Source organism: Suillus bovinus (assembly GCF_016758785.1).
Source record: "Suillus bovinus strain UH-Sbo-P2 chromosome Unknown EDB93scaffold_3, whole genome shotgun sequence".
In the NCBI taxonomy this organism is placed as follows: Eukaryota; Fungi; Basidiomycota; class Agaricomycetes; order Boletales; family Suillaceae; genus Suillus; species Suillus bovinus.
In genome coordinates, this window is record NW_024542059.1 from 541858 (window position 1) to 559271 (window position 17414).

At 48.2% G+C, this 17414-nt stretch overlaps 4 protein-coding genes across 4 annotated transcripts; 2 read left to right on the forward strand and 2 right to left on the reverse strand.

The window, feature by feature from the left end:
* Positions 1-45: 45 nt before the first annotated feature.
* On the reverse strand, positions 46-2458 carry EDB93DRAFT_1117574 (uncharacterized protein). Its single transcript, XM_041448382.1, has 11 exons — positions 2024-2458; positions 1879-1971; positions 1716-1827; positions 1619-1663; positions 1532-1560; positions 1341-1464; positions 1126-1284; positions 881-1073; positions 545-833; positions 373-488; positions 46-315 (listed from the first exon to the last, which is right to left on the reverse strand). The coding sequence occupies exons 1-11, from the start codon at positions 2277-2279 to the stop codon at positions 232-234; spliced, it is 1500 nt and encodes a 499-aa protein (XP_041312742.1). The 5' UTR covers positions 2280-2458; the 3' UTR covers positions 46-231.
* Positions 2459-4499: 2041 nt separating this feature from the next.
* Positions 4500-12091, forward strand: EDB93DRAFT_1117582 (transcription factor/nuclear export subunit protein 2-domain-containing protein). The gene is made up of 23 exons (XM_041448383.1): positions 4500-4608; positions 4667-5117; positions 5168-5295; positions 5349-5856; positions 5906-6004; positions 6055-6717; positions 6768-7308; positions 7360-7772; positions 7820-7993; positions 8045-8284; positions 8338-8417; positions 8466-8767; positions 8816-8976; positions 9032-9095; positions 9147-9370; positions 9425-9609; positions 9657-9720; positions 9774-9936; positions 9962-9989; positions 10040-11183; positions 11231-11389; positions 11442-11769; positions 11819-12091. The coding sequence occupies exons 1-23, from the start codon at positions 4544-4546 to the stop codon at positions 12001-12003; spliced, it is 6369 nt and encodes a 2122-aa protein (XP_041312743.1). The 5' UTR covers positions 4500-4543; the 3' UTR covers positions 12004-12091.
* A 124-nt stretch (positions 12092-12215) lies between these two features.
* On the reverse strand, positions 12216-13363 carry EDB93DRAFT_1076273 (uncharacterized protein; the record flags this gene model as incomplete). The annotated part of the gene is made up of 5 exons (XM_041445221.1): positions 12216-12342; positions 12397-12569; positions 12637-12746; positions 12817-13011; positions 13066-13363. 5 exons carry the CDS (start codon positions 13361-13363, stop codon positions 12216-12218), a joined length of 903 nt encoding a protein of 300 aa, XP_041312744.1.
* A 1116-nt stretch (positions 13364-14479) lies between these two features.
* On the forward strand, positions 14480-17305 carry EDB93DRAFT_438111 (P-loop containing nucleoside triphosphate hydrolase protein). Its single transcript, XM_041456365.1, has 9 exons — positions 14480-15043; positions 15093-15199; positions 15248-15848; positions 15899-16146; positions 16201-16307; positions 16363-16742; positions 16794-16871; positions 16923-17081; positions 17139-17305. Exons 1-9 carry the CDS (start codon positions 14681-14683, stop codon positions 17217-17219), a joined length of 2124 nt encoding a protein of 707 aa, XP_041312745.1. The 5' UTR covers positions 14480-14680; the 3' UTR covers positions 17220-17305.
* The last annotated feature ends 109 nt before the right edge of the window (positions 17306-17414 follow it).

Consider the following 17414-nt stretch of genomic DNA (forward strand, 5'->3'; position numbering starts at 1 on the left):
TCATTATGTTTTCAGAATTGATACTAAAAGTGTTGAAGCTCGCGAGGGAGTCGACGTGTCCATTCATGACCTGATTTTCAAGATTTCTGACACATATTCAATGGTATATATTGTAAAGACAACAGTCACTCGGACACAAGCAACGGACTATACACTGTGGTTTGACAATGACATGTAGGATGTGGTTTGTATATGAGTGAAGAACGTAGGTGTGGGTTTGAAATGTGGATTTCAAGAACTTGTGGCAGTCTGTCCCGGACAAAGTAACAGACTACTTATATCAGATTCTCCCCTGTAGTACCAAGTACAAAGAACCTAAACACGGTTGACTGTATTGAACTTCTGCTACTTGGAGTAGGAAAAAAAACTCACCATCATGGCATAAAATGACAACAAAATGAACCCCTCTGCCCAGTTCGTTTTACTGTCGGCAGTTACAAAATTTACAAGGAAGCAGGCACCCAAGAGTAGCGCAACTTCGAAGAAATCTGACGGGCTCTTCAGCTTTGGTGGGCAATAAGCATCATACTCGTCAGTGACGCACCAAACAGCAGGTTGAAAGGCTTTCCGATCCACCAGCCAAGTAAAGTTAGGAACGGCATCCAGAGCAAGACGAACTGAATGCTCAAATCAATAGCTTCAGCTTTGGCCAGAGGACTGGGTGGTTCAGGGTCCTCTTTCCTAGACCACACTCGGGAAAGGGCCTTCTGCAAAAAGTAGCCTACTGCAACAACACCATCCGCTGAGAAGGAAACAAAGGGCAAGATGACCAAGCCGAACCACTCCGACGTGATGCCGGAAATATTCCTCACAGGCTCGATGCTGTCCACCAACTGCTGAAAGTCAATGAAGGTAGACCTAGTTGTTCGACGACACTCACCCACTCCGAGGTCACAGCCATGACCCCAATGTTAACAATCAGGAAGCAGATGCAGACCCATTGGTTAACGTCAGGCTCCTCTTTTTGTAGTTTTTCATCATCAACCTTGAACTGGGCGGGTGCCAAAGAATGGGTCAATAAGGTGTTTCCAGCACCAGGAGGGTTGTGATAGAAAATCCGCGAACAAATGTATCTGACAGCAGGGCTTGTCACAAGTCAGATGGAAGATAAGGAAAGGAACCTACATGATAATTAGCATCATTGCAAGCCCTCTGCTCATGTTCAAGAAATCGGATTGGGTGCTGCTACCAAGGTCCGAGAGTTCGCCGTTGGCCAATATCGCATTGGAAGTACCACTGTTAATAGCTGCATAGAATGAAGCCGGCAACAAAAGGGCTAACACCCTGTGCATGCAAGAGGCTGTCACTCATAGCTCCAGATGATAATAAAAAAAACGTACCCAACAGTAAGCAAGGTATGATTGAGTTGAGTATGGACAGGGTGCAGGTCCTGTTCCCATATTCGAGCACCGCCTGTAAGAAAAGCGGCTCCAGGTACAAGAAGGAGGTGCAATAAAATCACGCCTGCATTGAAGATAATGGGGTTTGTTTGTTAATACTGTGAAATAAAACTGATGTTTTCGGAGCTTACCAGTGATGGTCGATTGAAGAAGCTTGAGTCTTATGAAGTATGGTTGGATCACGCTGATGATTGAATGTTATCCAAAGGATTACTTACTCGCACTGAAGCAGGAGCATGATAGCGAGGGTCACCTCAACGGCACTGCAATTATTTAGGCTATGAATACGAAACGAATGAAAGAGGTTGGCCTTACTTGTTCAAAGTGATCGTGAGCAAGTCGCCAAGATCCTTGCCCAGATAAAAAGCCATCTGTTCACCACAGTAGTCGAACAAGCATTCGTGTGGTATAATTGTCAAGAAACAAACTACATAAGAAAAATGAGCGCTACTGATGAATCAATCGGGAGAAAACATACGTGAAAAGACAACAGTATGATTATTATCACCGAAATGTTCGTCGATATGCGCCCACCATGCTACCGGCGTCAGGAGCAGCAGCACATTGAGCCCTGTGATAACCATGAGGTACTTGACCACATTGCACAGGTGGCAAAGACGCACATGAACATCCATATATTTTCTTAATGCTCTGTATCACGCCAATAGGCTCCTTGCCTCGCCGGAGGAAACGGTCCAAGGTGGTTTTGAATCTCTGTTTCCGAGGCTCGCCAGTCTCGAGATCCTGTTTGTTTACTGAACCGACTTCTGTGCTCGAGAGAAGATTGGGCGATTGTTGGCCATTACATTCCTGAGAGATGATTTGACTGTCTGCGACGCTGGTGTTTTGTCGAACATGGGTACCTCTACGCTCTGCCATGGACTAAGGGATGGGGAATTTGACTGGGGTGTGATCCTGGTACCTCATTATACAGGCCGCGCATTGTGACATGATAGACGCTGTTATGTGAAGCTCGGAGTCGAAATACAACCGGGGAACATGGGCTTGGCGCGAACTGCAGGTTGCGTGGGTAATTAGTTGCGTTATCCAGATTCCAGGCTGTGGTCTATGATACGGTATATACCGAGTATAAATCAAATGATTTTACAGTCGGAAACTAATAAAACTTGTAAATCCACGAAGTCACTATGGAGAGGCTCGTACTACAGCTGCTCAGTACTCAGCACTCAAAATAAGTACCAGTCCATCACACGGTTCCCTGGTCTCGAATCAATGATATTTTTAACTACAATTGATGATATCTAGGATATCGACAGGACCGCCTTAGTTGCTCGGTAGCATTGCAGACACTGCAAATATCAATCCCCACCGAAAGGCTACTGCTAAGTCAACATTCCGCCCGCAAAAATTTGAGTCTGAGGCTCTGAGCTCGTCTCTCGGAGCTACGCCACTCCGACATGTCGGATGCCACGTGTCACGGTCCAATCGGATCTCTCAGTGGGTCACAGGGTTGCTTCCATACACACAGAAAAAGACAGTCCAATCCAAAGGGGGCGTAAACATGCACCCTACAGGAGTTCGTGTCCCTTCTCGAAGTCATCGGCGGTGGCCAGTAACATATCTTCGGCACTCTCTCCATTAATTATCACAGTGGAAGATAGATTAATGACCTCGGGAGGAATGTCAGTAATGGCGGCCATGTTTCTATCAACAGGGTTTCTCGGGATCGCAGATGCTAGGGAACCATTTCATGCACGATATAGAAAAAACTTGCATGAGCAGCGACCTACTTAGCAACCCGAGCCATCCTCTTGCAAAGTTGTCTTCGATATGGAAAGTTATTCACGAGATGTAGGAAGGAAGGCGTAGTCAACAATGGTGCCCATGACTTGACTCTGACATTGTAACGCGTGTTCGGGCTTTTTTTGGGCCTGGATCTGCTGTTCACCACGCATGGGATCGTAATCAAGAATACACCTCATTGCCGCTGCGCTGCTCGTCTTGTGCACGCGGAATTGCAGTTTGATACAAACATGAAGCGGAATCTTCTCCATCTTGTCCTCCAACATGCCTTTGGAGCTGTAACACGGTTCAAGCGCGAGGCATCAGCTACCGTCGATAGCTATATGCAAGACGCGGAGAAAATCAGAGACGGTCGGCTGGTCGAACGTTCCCGATTGTTGTCCAAATTCCACAAACATTCTAGGTTTGACCAAGCGTACTATGGGTATTGAGAGGGCGTCAAGCACGCTGGAGAGGCCATACAACATAATGGTGAGTTTACCTTGCTGCTGAACTTGTTTCATAGAGAATCCGAGGGATAAGGAAAGTGTTCGAGCATTTTTGAAGTAAGAAAAATCCATAGCTTCATCGGTCGTGTCTTGGTTGAATGTATGGATTGGAACAGTCGAGTTCCTGCAAAGTCGAATCTATCACATCCAAAAGCCATGTTGATGAGAGGCATCATCTTCAGGTTTTGCTCAGACTCATTTCGCCCTTCCAGTAGGATTGGACAGCGATCGCATACCGCGGGTATAAGCACGCAACCAAGTTTTGCTATAGCATTCAATTAGGTACGAGTGCGGTCACAGAAGAAACGCAAGCTCGTGCTTACCTCCGGTCCCGCACATGCTTGATATGTTTAATTTCAGTGGTATGATATAGTGAATCTACTAAAGATGAGCATGAAGAGGTCAAACAAACGTTGTGCAGTCCGAGGAGTATTCAGACCGACATTGTTGGGAACTATGATCAAGCAAATAAATTAATCGCAAGCTTGCAATACCGGGAAAGGTGAGTGCATTATATCGTGGAGGGCGGGCGACATATTGTAAGGGATAGAGCAGTACTTGCTGTTTAGACTCCAGATACGACCTTTTTAGCATCCATTTAATCATGCAGTGTGCTTCAACTTTGCGCCTTTGGCAAGGGAGACGGACGAGGTTAAACGACAAGGCCTGAGCTCAAAATATGAGCTAGGTATGTAGATGGAAATGAAATGATGCATGACTACGATATTCGCTTTAGTCACTCGACAATGGGGAATTGTATTGTTTGATTCTCAAGGTGTTGATCAATAGACCACAACAACCTTCAACAATACTATTATGGTTCTTGTGCAAGTCTGAAAGGAAGTCTTGTACCGCGTTGTTCCTTCCATACCCAGTTCGATACACTGGGCCATGGATGTCGTCACCAAGGTGGAAAACTGGATCGCTAATTGGAGCATAGAGGGAGAGTCTGAACTGTGCGTAGCTGTCTGCTTATTTTTTGTGGCGCCCAACCTAACGCCCTTGATTCGCAAGTCGAAATTTCCTCATTTCACCTCACTCGAATCCTTCCGACCCTATTTGCGCAGAGGCTCTCACGACCGCTTACCATGCCCTTCTTTTGTCTGTCCTCACTACATGGCAGCCCAAGCAGAGTCCCTTAAATGCGCAGGCTCTCGTAGCCTTCATCCAGTCTGTTCTCCTTGCACTTCCGTCCTCCTCCTCGGCGCGTGCGGGTCCACCCGTGCAGAATGTTGTGTTCGGAGAGATTCTTGTGGATGTTCTATGGTCTACAGATGCTCAGCTGGACGAGTTCTTAACGGACGCAAAGTCTGCCTTAGTGGGCTCTGAGCAAGCTTCTGGAAGCCAACAAGTAATGGACACCCCCAAGAAGGTTACTACAGATGTTGCAGGAAACGCAGCTCAACTGAGGCATTTTGTTGAACAAGACAAAGAAACCTTAAGCGAACTCGTCAAACGACTTTTAGTGAGTGCCGGTATACGATCTTACAACATTCTAAATTCATCCACAAATAGTTCACTGGCATCATTGATCTCGCCGTATGTCGAGAGCGCCTTGACTTGACTGTTCTTGCCAGCGCCGGTCTGATTTCGGATAGAATGTCGTTTGACAAGAAAGAGATACGAACTCGCACCGGGCTTTTGTGAGTCAAGTATAAACATTGAATCATATGTCATCTGATTCTCGTGCACGTAGCTATAAACAGAACAAGTTCAACCTTCTACGTGAACAGTCCGAAGGCTACAGCAAGCTTTCGGTGGAGCTAACGAGTTCCTTGGGTCCTGCACACTCACATGCTGATGCTAGGCCGGTGGAAAGCTATGCTTCTATTGAAGACCGTGCGCGTCAAGTCTGGGAAAAAGTTATCAGCCTCATTGGTTATTTCGACCTGGACCCAAATCGCGCCTTGGACATTATCTTGGATGTATTGTCGGTCAACGTGGCGACTCACTACACATTTTTCTTGGCGTTGCTCTCATTTTCTCCATGGACCGGACTGTATAGACGTCCCGCAATGTCCACTGCTAGCCGCATGGCTGTCGATCCCGTTACCGAAGGGTTTGGGGACAAAAGCCTGGATGAAGTGTTGCAAATCACTGAAGCAAATACTAGCGATCAGTCGACACCATCATCAACAATTGATAGCGGCACAGAGTCTCGAGTGTTAGCACAAGTGCTTGGTTTCAAATTCTCCCATTACCAGGTCGGTTTCTTCAGGACGAATTGGTGCTTGCAATTCACTTGTCATACAGTCCTCAGAGACCCACGAATCACCCCTGAGGAACCTCTATCTAACTGCTGCCATCTTGATAAGGGAGGGTTTCATTACCGTGGAAGATCTTTACCCTCATGTGAGGACATATTTCTATCGAATGCCTGCTGACTCCTGACAATGCAACAGCTTACTCCGAGGGATACGGACATTGAGACATATCACAAGGATTATCTTGCCCAGGTTCAGCAGCGCATTTCTGATGCCAAGATTAGTCAGCTCGCCATGGCAGCTCCTTTGGAGTCTTCTAGCTCAGGCTCGCAACCTCGTGTAGAACCTACGGAAGTCAAGAAGAGCGCCGTAGAGTCCAAACCTCCTAATCAAATTGCTGGGCTTGTCAACGGCCTTCTCTCCGTAGGAGCCTTACGCCCGGCGATGGCTATTCTGACGAGGATTCCCTGGCTTGTTGACGCTCACCCCGAGTTGGCCGACCTGATCCTGAGGGTTCTGAAGTATTCCATTGCTCCTCTGTATGATGCAACATTTGTCCTCAAAGAACGCAATCCGAGTTTTACACAACCTCGTACACGGTTCAGCGCTACTGGAACACTGGCAGTTCCAGCTCGTAAATATCAGCTATCATTAATAGCTCCCACTCCTCCCAGCACTGCGTCAGTCGACTTTGTCTTTTTCTTTCCTGACTGGACCCAGCGTATCCCACTTTGCACTTCCTTCGACGACATGGTAAATGTAATCGAACCTTTGATGAGTTTCATTGGGCTGCACGTATCGCGCGACGCCTTGTTTGTTACAAAGATTACGAGGCTAGGGCGCTCACAGCTGTTATCAATTGTAAGTCATTTATTTGCTCATCTAACCGGTCTCAACTCGATCAACCATAGATTCCATTGGATCCAATTTCCAGAAAACCGTCAGGGGAAGCCGACGCGAATCATCCCGTTCGACAGTTTTGGTTCAAACTTCTTCGGTTGTACTTTCTTCCTGCGCTCCCTCTAATTCGAGGCAATGCAGTTTGTACCGTCGACATCTGGAACGTAATTCGACAGTATGAGACGACTGCAAGATGGAGACTATACGGAGAATGGAAATCCGGTTACATATCTCATCCTGAACTTCGCATTCGGCAAGTACAAGCTGACCGTGAAAGCAAAGGCATTCTGCGACGTCTTTCCCATAATACAATCGAGACGCTATCTGGAACAGTGGCGAAATTGGCCCATTCGAATCCTTGTATCTTCTTCATGAACGCCGTCAACCAGATCATGGCATATGACAATCTTGCCAATGTCGTTATACAGGCATTGCGATATGTCACCAATATGGGATTCGATGTACTTGTGTATGTCATCCTTGAGGCTCTATCAAATCCCAATAAGAACCGTGTCAAGGATGATGGAGTCAACACTTCCGACTGGCTTCAAAGTTTGTTCTATTTTGCTCTTTTGTTTTTACTGTCCTAAGCACTTGTTTTAGGTTTAGCGTCCTTTACTGGCATGCTTTTCCGGCGGTACAGTGCTGACCTGTCGCCTTTGTTGAAATATGTGGTTCACCAGCTGTACAATGGCCAGACGACAGAGATTGTCGTGCTGCGGGAGCTGATTTGGAAGATGGCAGGCATTGAACCTCTTCCGAGCCTTTCTGATTCGCAAATCGCTGCGATGGCTGGGGGACCTGCTCTGAGAATTGAAGCCGTTGCCTCAACGACTCGTGGCGCTCGCCTTGATCCAGGCGACGCTGTCCTCAAAGGCCCACAGCGGCTCGGGAAGACCATGTTAGAGACGAATCTAGCACTACCTCTCCTTATCCAAGTGGCACAGCAAAGGCAGTCCTGTGTTTTCAAAGCTCCTGATGCTCACTTGAAGTCCCTCGCCAGTTTGTTTGATACTGTAAGTCGCGTCATGGCATATGTTATGTGTTCTCATCGTCACTCTAGACTCACGGTGTCCTGCTGCAATATTTGGATTTGCTTACCTCGCCAGCCGTAATCTCGCCTAAAGACTATGCAACGCGGATTCTTCCTAGCCTTGCAGATCTTGGGGAGTTGTATGGGATAGCGCCTCCTATCTGCATGCAAATTATACGACCTATGTTGAATGCTACCATACTGGTGAGACATGCAATTATTTTTGTCATGCATGACAACTGAGCACTGTTGTAGAGTGCTGCCCAGGAGAAGGAACGACTTGCCAATGAGGAAGCGGAAAAGAGACTGAAAGCACGCCTCTCTGCGGCAAAGCGCGAGCCTTCCGTTGCCACTCCTAGAGTGGATTCACCTACTGGAGTAAATGGAGCCAACACTCCTCGAGACACTGGTGATCAGAAGTCGTCAGCTGACAGTGTGCCAGAAGATGCAGCAATGGATGTCGAAGCGACTACGGCAACTTCAGCTCCGTCCGAGGTAAGCCACACTTAAATAATAAGAGAATAACGTTTACAAGCTTATCTTTGCAGAGCCCGTGGATACCGGATCTAGAAGCTCTTTTCGACGACGTTAAGCAGATTGCCAAGAATAGTGCTCTTGATGTCATTGGGTAAGTTATGCTTCTGACGAGGTACCTGCGATATTCAAGACTTCACAGGCCCGGTTTTTATCTGACTTTCTGGCAACTTTCCATGTATGATCTGGCGCCTCCGGCAGCCCGGTACGATGAGGAGTGCGCTGCTTTACGGACACTGAGCCGTCAAGAGGACTCTAAGTACATAGCAGCTGATCGTTCTGCTGACAGAACGAAAAGGCTGTCAGCGGGCTCCCATCGGGCTAAACGAGACAGATACAATGCCTTTGTGAACACTCTTGCTCAGGAATTCAAAGAACAAACTGCCTCGAGAGTGTTTACGATGAAACGACTTGCCCGAGAGAAGCATCATTGGTTCGCCCACAGTAAGGCTTTTTCAGTCACATTTATTTCAATTTCTGATATCATTATAGCCGAACATCGCTCATCGGTCCTGGCTTCTGCAATCATCGAGCATTGCATTCAACCGCGATGCCTCCTATCGCCTATGGATTCAGACTTCTGTGCACAATTCATCAAAGTTATGCACACACAAGGGACTCCAGGGTTCCCCACTCTCGTAGTATATGACAAGGCAAGTTCCTTTCAATCTGTAATTTACCACACCACATGCTGAGGGGTGTTGTTAGTTGCTCGGGGACCATGTGAAGGCGGTTGTCTTTTCCTGTAGCGAATACGAAGCAAAGAACTATGGTGAGCGATCTACATTTTGTGATCATGGCTATTTGTAACTGTAGTTGTTAGGGCGCTTTTTACTGGGAATATTGACGGATCTTTGGAAGTGGGCTCAAGATGAGCAGCTCTTTTTGACGGAGAATCGTACGAAAGTTGGCGGAAAGACTATTCTGCTTCCGGGTTTCCAGCATAGATGGTCAAGTAAAGACCATGCGAGTATTGTTCCAGACGATCTTCTGTCATGGACCGGGTTCAAGCAGATTCTCCGTAAATGGCATCGAAAACTGGGACGGGTATGTTTCTGGCAATCTTCTAATGATCAAACTGACATTTGTCCTTTCAAATAGAGTCTTCTGAGCTGCATTGAGACAACGGAATTCATGCACGTCTACAACGCTATCATCGTGTTGAAAGAGATTCTTCCCGTTTTCCCTCTTGCTGCAGTGGGCGATGCTGGACCTGCTATCGACAACGTAATGGAAAAGTTCCTGGAAAAGGAAGAACGCGGTGACCTCAAGATTCTAGGCAGAGCGTAAGTCTGTTACTTCAGCTGTTTGTAACAATACTCATAATGAACAGTTATTCCGCGAGTCTGAGAAAGCGAGAGCCGTTCTGGGCAGTGCCAAAGCCAATTGCAAACAAGGTAGCATTCACCTGTTGCAGAATACAACCTCTTTTGACCCTCTCTCTACGTAGTCTAATGGGGATCCCATGTCGCCGAAGCCAGCAAATTTAGGTAATCTTCCCGAGAAGCAAGCTCGCACTCCAGCTCCTCCTAACGGGGCTGCAACGCCTGCGGCAGATCGAGTTAACACTCCGGTTTCTTTCCTTCGTGCCAATGGAACTGGCCTCACAAAATGTCGTTGATCGACCCTCCACACCAGCAACGTCCACCAGGTTAGCCATTGACAGGCATGTACCAATTTTCATGTTATTGTACTAGTTACTCATCGCCTGTGTAGCATCCCACGGCCAGAGAAAGTGAGGCGAGTACGACCTGAGAAGGGCAGCGAGTCGCCAGCGCCTGACGGTGATGCCAAGGGTGTTGCAAAGTCTGACGTGATGGATGTCGACGCGCCTCTGAAGGAACTGAAATCAACGCAAGCATCAGTTTCCGAACACATTCTTCGCCCTACCCCTCGTCTCCACCAAAGTTCCTCCCAAAATGCCCTTCTGTCTACTCCGACTGTCAATGCTAAAGACACACCCAAACTTCAGCGGACATCGCCGTCAAGTTCTACTCCAAATGCGTGGGAACCCCCACACTCACCACACCCTAGACCCGATGAGAAGCAGACACAACCGTCCCCAAGTGAGGCTATGCCACCACCGTCTGCTCCAAGCCAAACAATCTCGGCGCAAGAACTGCGCGAGACTGCCAAACAGAGTATTGGCAATCGCCCACCAGATCGGGCCGATGATAAGCGATCTCAACCTGGTTCTGGTGCCCCATCCCCAATTTCTCGTCGTCGCACTCCTTCCCCTCCACCTCGTCCTGGTACAAGAACTCACAGTATGGAGAGTCGTGCTAGTGGCCGACGTTCTGATCGTGGAAGTGGCGATGGCGATCGTCCTGATGACAGGCCATCTGACCGTGAGGCTCGGGTGGAATCTCGTGCACCTACAGGGCGTAAAGACGCTGCCACACACCCCCGAAGTGATAGAGGCACCCGAGAGCGAACATCTACTCGAGATAGTGATCGAGACAGAGAGAGCGAAAGAGACAGAGATTCTCGCAGGGACAGACATAGTGAAAGGGACCGCGACAGAGAGAGAGAGAAGGAGCGGGATCGAGACAGGGATCGAGACAGGGAGAGGGAGAGAGAGAAGGACAAGGACAAAGATCGTGATCGTCGTGACCGAGACAGAGAGCGTGATAGGGACCGCGACCGCGATCGCGACCGTCACCGCCGAGATGAGAAAGATCGTGACAGGGATTCCAGGAAAGATCGCGAGGTTTCCGGTCGTGGTCCTCCTTCTACCGCAGCCTCTGCTACCCTGGACACTCGTAATTTACCCACTCGTCCTGATCCCACAAGACACAGTAGCCGAGCACAAATTGGCGATGATGCACTTGGCAAGAGAAGACGTCCTATTGATGATGAGGTATTAATCTCACTCTTCACTGTCACGAGAGTGCTTAACTTTGGCAGGCTGACCGTAATACCAAGAGGAGCTCCCGTAAGGAGGGACATCGTGAAGATCGCATCCGCAGGTCAGAGAAGGAGAGTCATGATCGACCTCGAGAATCCGAACGGCGTCGGGAGAGAGAAGTACCTGAAGCCGAACCACGCCACCCTCTATCTGAACGAGTACGTCACTTTCGTGCTTTCCATCGTCATGTTGCTCACGATACGGCCTTAGCCCGGCGAGAAGCGATTACCAGAGGGTCCTAGAAACTTACCTCCTAGTACACCTTCTGCACCACGGGCGATGGCATCTGGGGATGCCTCCAGAACTAAACCGGACATTACTCCTAGCCGAAGTGGTGGGGACTGGAAGGGTCCGCGTGACCATGGATCGCACCCATTCCCGGCCTCCACCAGCGGCGGGCTGAGCCAGGACGTGGCTCCGAGTTTACGTTCACGCATTGGCGACAAAGAGCCTCACCGCACGACTCCTCAAGTACTGTATCGCTCCGAAGCTCCGCATAAGGACGACGACCGCGATAACAGAAAACGAACTCTAGCAGGTATGTTATCATCTTAGATTCGACGTATTCATAACTCACTCTAACGAAGATCGCGATAAAGATGTTGGCGAGCCCACCATCTCCCCTGCAGGAGAACTCTCATTACAGCCTCAAAAGCGGCTACGAATCAATCGTAATCGGTACAATCCTCATGCCCTCCAGACTCATGGTTTAGCCAAAAGGACCTTACCTATAGATCCACAGGCTGGGGATAAATCTCGATCCACGCGTTAGCGCGAGGTCGCTTGACTCGAGTTTGCTCTGCTATTTGAGTTCTACAGTATATATATTTACATTACATCATGCACAAATGAAAGTGACTGATGAGGCTCCACTCTACACATGTCATGAATTATTAGATGGTATGTTGCTGTGGTGAATGAGTGACTACGAGTTGAATCGATAATATCCCGAGTTGAATCGCGGTAGGTGGCAAATAGCCGTGATCATCTTTTGATCAAGGTGAGGAATTCCTCTCGAGTCTTTTGTTGAGTTCGGAAACAGCCCAGCATGCAGGAAGTGACGGTGATAGAACCTGGTTTCTGTACACCACGCATGGTCATGCACATATGACTAGGCAGAACCGAATAGTAAGCAGAAGAATGCCAAGGCGTCGTAAACGCTTACGTTGCTTCCATAACGACTGCGACTCCGCGGGGCTTAATTGCCTCCTGAACGGCGATAGCAATCTGTTTAGTCAACCGCTCTTGAACCTGCAGACGACGACTGAAAGTTTCGGCAATGCGCGCAAGCTTGGAAAGCCCAAGCACTAGCTGATTTGGGATGTACGCGATAGCGACCTATGGAAAATTCCGAGCATGATTTATGAATGTCAGTGGCACGCGTAATATCGGGAGGGCCACATACTTTTCCTGTAAAAGGAACCAAGTGGTGTTCACAAAGGCTGGAAATATCGATTTCGCGGACTAGAACCATTTCATCGTGATCCTCTGCGAACACTGCATCGTTTATGACATCTGGAAAGGCGGAAATGAGATATAATGAGAACGAACGGGATTAGATCAGAGATAAGCTGGGTTTTTTTACCTGCTAATCGCTCTTCGTATCCCCGAGTCATCCACATCATGGCTTGAGCGAACCGTTCCGGCGTCTTCAACAAGCCTTCCCGGTTGGGGTCTTCTCCGATACATTCAAGAATAGTTCGTACCGCAGAGACCATCATTTTCTCACGCGCAGCGCGGTCTGTTGTGGTCTCGTTCAGACGAGACACGGTGGATTTGGCTGTCATAAGAATGAGTGTCATTAGGATGCTATTAGAGTGTCGTTGAGACGTACCAGGCCATCCAAGACCATTAGGGTCAGGAAGTGGGGAAGCTCCCTCGGTAGCACGACAGGGTACGGTGAGAGGTGTCGAGGTACCTGAAGGACGTCGAAAGCCATAACCGTCTCTGGGTTGAGGCCAAGAAGGATTGGCTGATGAGGATGCCACAAGAGAGTCGTTATCTGGAGCAGGGTCATTCTTAGATTGCAATTGCGGCTCCCCGCCGTCATGGTCTGACCCGGGATTCGTTTCGGATTGCTGGAGTTCTAGTTGTCGTAAACCATTTGACAAGAGCTCAACGTGAGATGTCATTTGCACCGAATTTAAAAGACCTGCTCAGTGAATCCCTTATCGCGTAGACTGGCTGTAGTATCAATACTTGGTTTGTCGTGAGTGCGAACGCGCCCGGTAAATTTGGCGGCGACTCCGCTGTCACAGGACCCCGGCTGCTCCCCGTGACAATTGCTTAGCGTACTTAAATCCGATGCATTGGCGTGGTCAACGGTTAGACAGATGCTGAATCCGGATGCTTAGCGCTCAGGAAGGTCGCTCAGGCAAGTCACTCAACGGCCCTTGAGGCCAGTACTAAGACGCGTCCAAAGAAAATAAAACCCAATCTGGCACGGGGCCGCGGACGTTTGATAGGCAAATTTTTGTTCTGTATGTAAGTCTGTAGAACGTTGATTTTATGTTGACAGATAGGTGGGAAGCTCCTGAACACGGTAGCAGTAACGAGAAATGGTCTTCGCAAATGGCATGGTCCCGAGATCGCAAGTCTGGCTAGACACGCTAGTAAGAGAGTGACGAGCAAGGCTGAATAAAGGTAGAAGAAACCAAGCAAATCACCTGAATAAAGACACGTATACCGTTCAGGCTAGTAGACGAAGAAAGGCGCTGTCATGTCGGGTACCTGTACCGCTTCCAATAAAACCTCTTTTGTGCAGGAGGTTGAGCCCTGGGATCACATCATAGCTAGAGGATTGATATCAGACCAAGAGTTGCTGGAATCAATCAACACGTACGGTAGCTGTTGTTCCCCAAGAGATGGCTATGGATAGCGCCATCGTTGTGGGTGGATTAAAGTCGCCACGTTGCCATGTGATGATGGTCGGAGACGTGTTCTGTGGATACTTGGCAAATTCATTATACGATGGTGGGGTCCTCTACCGAAAAAGGCTATTTGAAAGGATCTGCCCTTGGTTTAGCCGCCTGTTCAACCTACTCCGAGTCCTCCAAGTTGCCGTTACAAGTAAGTAGGTCGAGGCACTCACTCGCGTTCTGTCACTTTCCTTTATTGTCGTGTAAGAATTCTTATTCGCCCTCACGGAATCATCATTCAATATGCCACCCTCTTTCATTCCTGGATCGTTCTTATAAAGTTTCATAAACCTTATGTCTTCTGTTTTATTCTCACTAGTTCATGTCCCGGGACAGGTCTGCCAAACTCGTCCACCAGTGACCGCTGGTCAAATATCACCTCGGATCTCATCAAACTAGTAAGACGACATGCTACTTGTAGCGGAACAAAAAGCTTTGACGTGAACACCGAAAAGCTGTGACCCGGAAATCTTCATAAACCGGCGCTGTTTCCGGAATGGTTTTGTGATTCACCGCTCGTGTTCACTGAGAATGTGTCAAGGGTTGAAGCCTCGCGGCCTATGCTCACCTTCACAAACCAACAATACCAATCGTGTACGCCTCAACTCAAAGCATATCCCCTTCACATCATGCAGCTGCATCCAAAAGGCATGGCTATCCTCCCGTGTCATCCCTCGTCGCAGAGGATCATACCTCATGCCCGGCGCACATCGCCCAATCAACGAGGACAACATCAGATCAGCTATCACAATCACTCGTGGCTGCGTGTTTGAGTTGTTTAGAGTCCTTTGGAGTCTCCATCCAGTCCGCACTACGCTAATGATGGTCATAAACGTGGTTCGGGGCATGTTTCCTGCCTTCAGGGGCTATTCACAAGCAATGATTGTTGATGAGGTTGGTGAACCCCACTTGTTTCTTTCCTGTCTCTAACTTGGTCTCCAAGCTGCAAAATCTAATCTCGTCTGGTTGCTTCACTTGGTCGCGCCTATTGAAGCTACTGATCGTGGAAATATGCCGAAGAGCGGTCGAAACGGCGCTGGACTCCTTTGCGTACGTTCGCATATTCAAACTGCGGAATTATTTTCATGCATAAAATAGTTCCGCAAATGAGGCCGTTGTTCACGATTCAGTGCGCTTTTTCGTGGAATATCAGCAAATTGCACAACGTCTAAGGCTCGACATCCCGACACTCGCGGATCCCGTTGTGAGGGACTGCCTTCAAGAGTCCGATCTTTTCGTCAGGTCATTCAATGGCATGGGCGGGTTTGGGTTACTTTCGCCATTCGACTTTGTTCAAATTCTAGCACAGATATCAGAGCTCGCATCATATGTTTGGGTGTTGTTGACCTTAACAGGTGGCTCTACACACATGGGTGCTTTATTGCTATCCATCCTTTCCGCCCTATTCCCTCTTTTCTTGAACCGTTGTGGAATTGCTTCTTCACATCCTGACTCAGCCTATACAACCAGGGAGGCTCGTACCGCGGAGCGCCAGGAGAAGCTACGGAATCTCGCATATAATGACACACATCGACCGGAAGTCCTACTTTTTGGGCTTGGACCATGGATACTGCATTCCTGGGCAAATGCTCGCAAGGCGATGATGTATGACGAGCATCTGTCGCCAATAAATCAGCCTTCATTGTCACAGATACTGCACCAGATAAATGTATCCGATCTGCTGTTTGCACTTCAGAATGTGAGTTGCCACGCTTTCCATGGTCAAGAAGAAGAGTCAATGTTCCGTAGATTCCAATGTTCCTGATGTTTCAGTCATCGTCTGCGTCACTGGGATCACTGGCGCTGTATCGGAGCTCAATTCAGTCGGTGGTTTATACTGTTGGGAACTTGGTCAATACAGCCCGCATGGCATTTCAAGGAATATTTTTTATGGGTGCCTTTTGCGCTGCCATGAACATCGAACCTCGACTGACACCTCAGATCGAAGACGCGGAAATATATCCTAGCATAAATAATGGCATGAAAATTGAAGCGAGGTATTTGAAACTGTCTGTCGTTTCATATGTATTCACCTTCTATTTCCACAACAGAAACCTATCATATACATATCCAGGAAGCAAGGAGCCATCACTACAAGACGTCACATTTAGTCTAGAAGCTGGTGAAAGTCTTGCAATAGTCGGGTACAATGGCTCAGGCAAGTTCCGCCAGAAAATTCCTTCATGTCCATTCACTTATCAGAAGGTGTCCAGGGAAGTCCACCCTTGCCAAGGTGCTCCTCCGAATCATAGATTTCGACCAAGGTGATCTCCTTGTCAACGGTGTGGACATCCGTCGGTTAACGCCGAGCGATTATCACCGGCACGTCACGACCGTTTTCCAGGGGTTCTCTAAATACAGCTCGACCGTCAGAGAAAACGTTGGATTAGGATTTGTTCAAAACATGCAGTCGCCCGCCGCCATTGAGCACGCCATGCGTCTCGGTGGCTCAGATGCATTTGTAAGCGCATTGCCGAACGGAATGAAAACCAAGCTAGATGCCTCGGGTTTTGAGTTCATGCCGTACTCATCAGCATCAAGTTCATGTCATGGTATGTCCTCGCGGATGCAGCATGGCTTGTCCGGTGGTGAGGTAAGTTAGCCTATTACCACACAGGCATTTCTGAACTGAGTGTATTTTCAGTGGCAGAGAATAGCCATTTCTCGGGCATTCATGCGTGCAGATCGACCAGAAGTTGATCTCTTGCTGTTCGATGAACCTGTGAGTGTTTTCATACCTGCCACACTGATTAAATCTCATTTCCGAGGGTAGACGTCATCATTGGACGGTTGTGCTCAGAACAAAATATTCGATACTATCGACAAGGTCTCTCGTTCCCCCCAGGGCGAAAGACTCAAAACAGTGATTTTCATCACTCATCGTTTGTCGACCGCCCGTCGGGCGGACAAAATCGCAATGATGGAAAATGGGGTGAGTCAATCACCGCGTGGCGAGTCTCACGGCTTAACGCCCCTTCGTCATATACAGTCAATAACTGAGTTCGGGAGTCACGATGACCTATTGAAGAAGGGTGGTTCATATGCCACTCTATATAAAGCATCTGTTTAAAGCGGCAGATGTTCTTCCCTTCGCTCTCGTTCTTCCAGATGAACCATTTTTGCATACTTCATAGACTGCAATTTTTTCGAACAATACTAATCAGTTTACTTATGCATGTGGCGCCGTTAATGTACCGCTAGAACTTAGATATAGCTGTGCATCAAAACTGATCGCTCGTAGAATGGTCCATGTATACTACGATGC

What these genes read in the sequence shown, in the direction of transcription:
- EDB93DRAFT_1117582 (XM_041448383.1), top strand. Translation starts at nt 4,544, where the DNA reads ATGGATGTCGTCACCAAGGTGGAAAACTGGATCGCTAATTGGAGCATA. An exon ending in TCGCCAGTTTGTTTGATACT is followed by an intron (nt 7,773 to 7,819) that starts GTAAGTCGCGTC and finishes TCGTCACTCTAG; the next exon opens with ACTCACGGTGTCCTGCTGCA. An exon ending in GACGTCCTATTGATGATGAG is followed by an intron (nt 11,184 to 11,230) that starts GTATTAATCTCA and finishes TAACTTTGGCAG; the next exon opens with GCTGACCGTAATACCAAGAG.
- EDB93DRAFT_1117574 (XM_041448382.1), bottom strand. Translation starts at nt 2,279, where the DNA reads ATGGCAGAGCGTAGAGGTACCCATGTTCGACAAAACACCAGCGTCGCA. An exon ending in TGGCTGTGACCTCGGAGTGG is followed by an intron (nt 834 to 880) that starts GTGAGTGTCGTC and finishes GACTTTCAGCAG; the next exon opens with TTGGTGGACAGCATCGAGCC. An exon ending in TGTCATTTTATGCCATGATG is followed by an intron (nt 316 to 372) that starts GTGAGTTTTTTT and finishes AACCGTGTTTAG; the next exon opens with GTTCTTTGTACTTGGTACTA.
- EDB93DRAFT_438111 (XM_041456365.1), top strand. Translation starts at nt 14,681, where the DNA reads ATGTGTCAAGGGTTGAAGCCTCGCGGCCTATGCTCACCTTCACAAACC. An exon ending in TCTTGCTGTTCGATGAACCT is followed by an intron (nt 16,872 to 16,922) that starts GTGAGTGTTTTC and finishes TTCCGAGGGTAG; the next exon opens with ACGTCATCATTGGACGGTTG. An exon ending in TCGCAATGATGGAAAATGGG is followed by an intron (nt 17,082 to 17,138) that starts GTGAGTCAATCA and finishes CGTCATATACAG; the next exon opens with TCAATAACTGAGTTCGGGAG.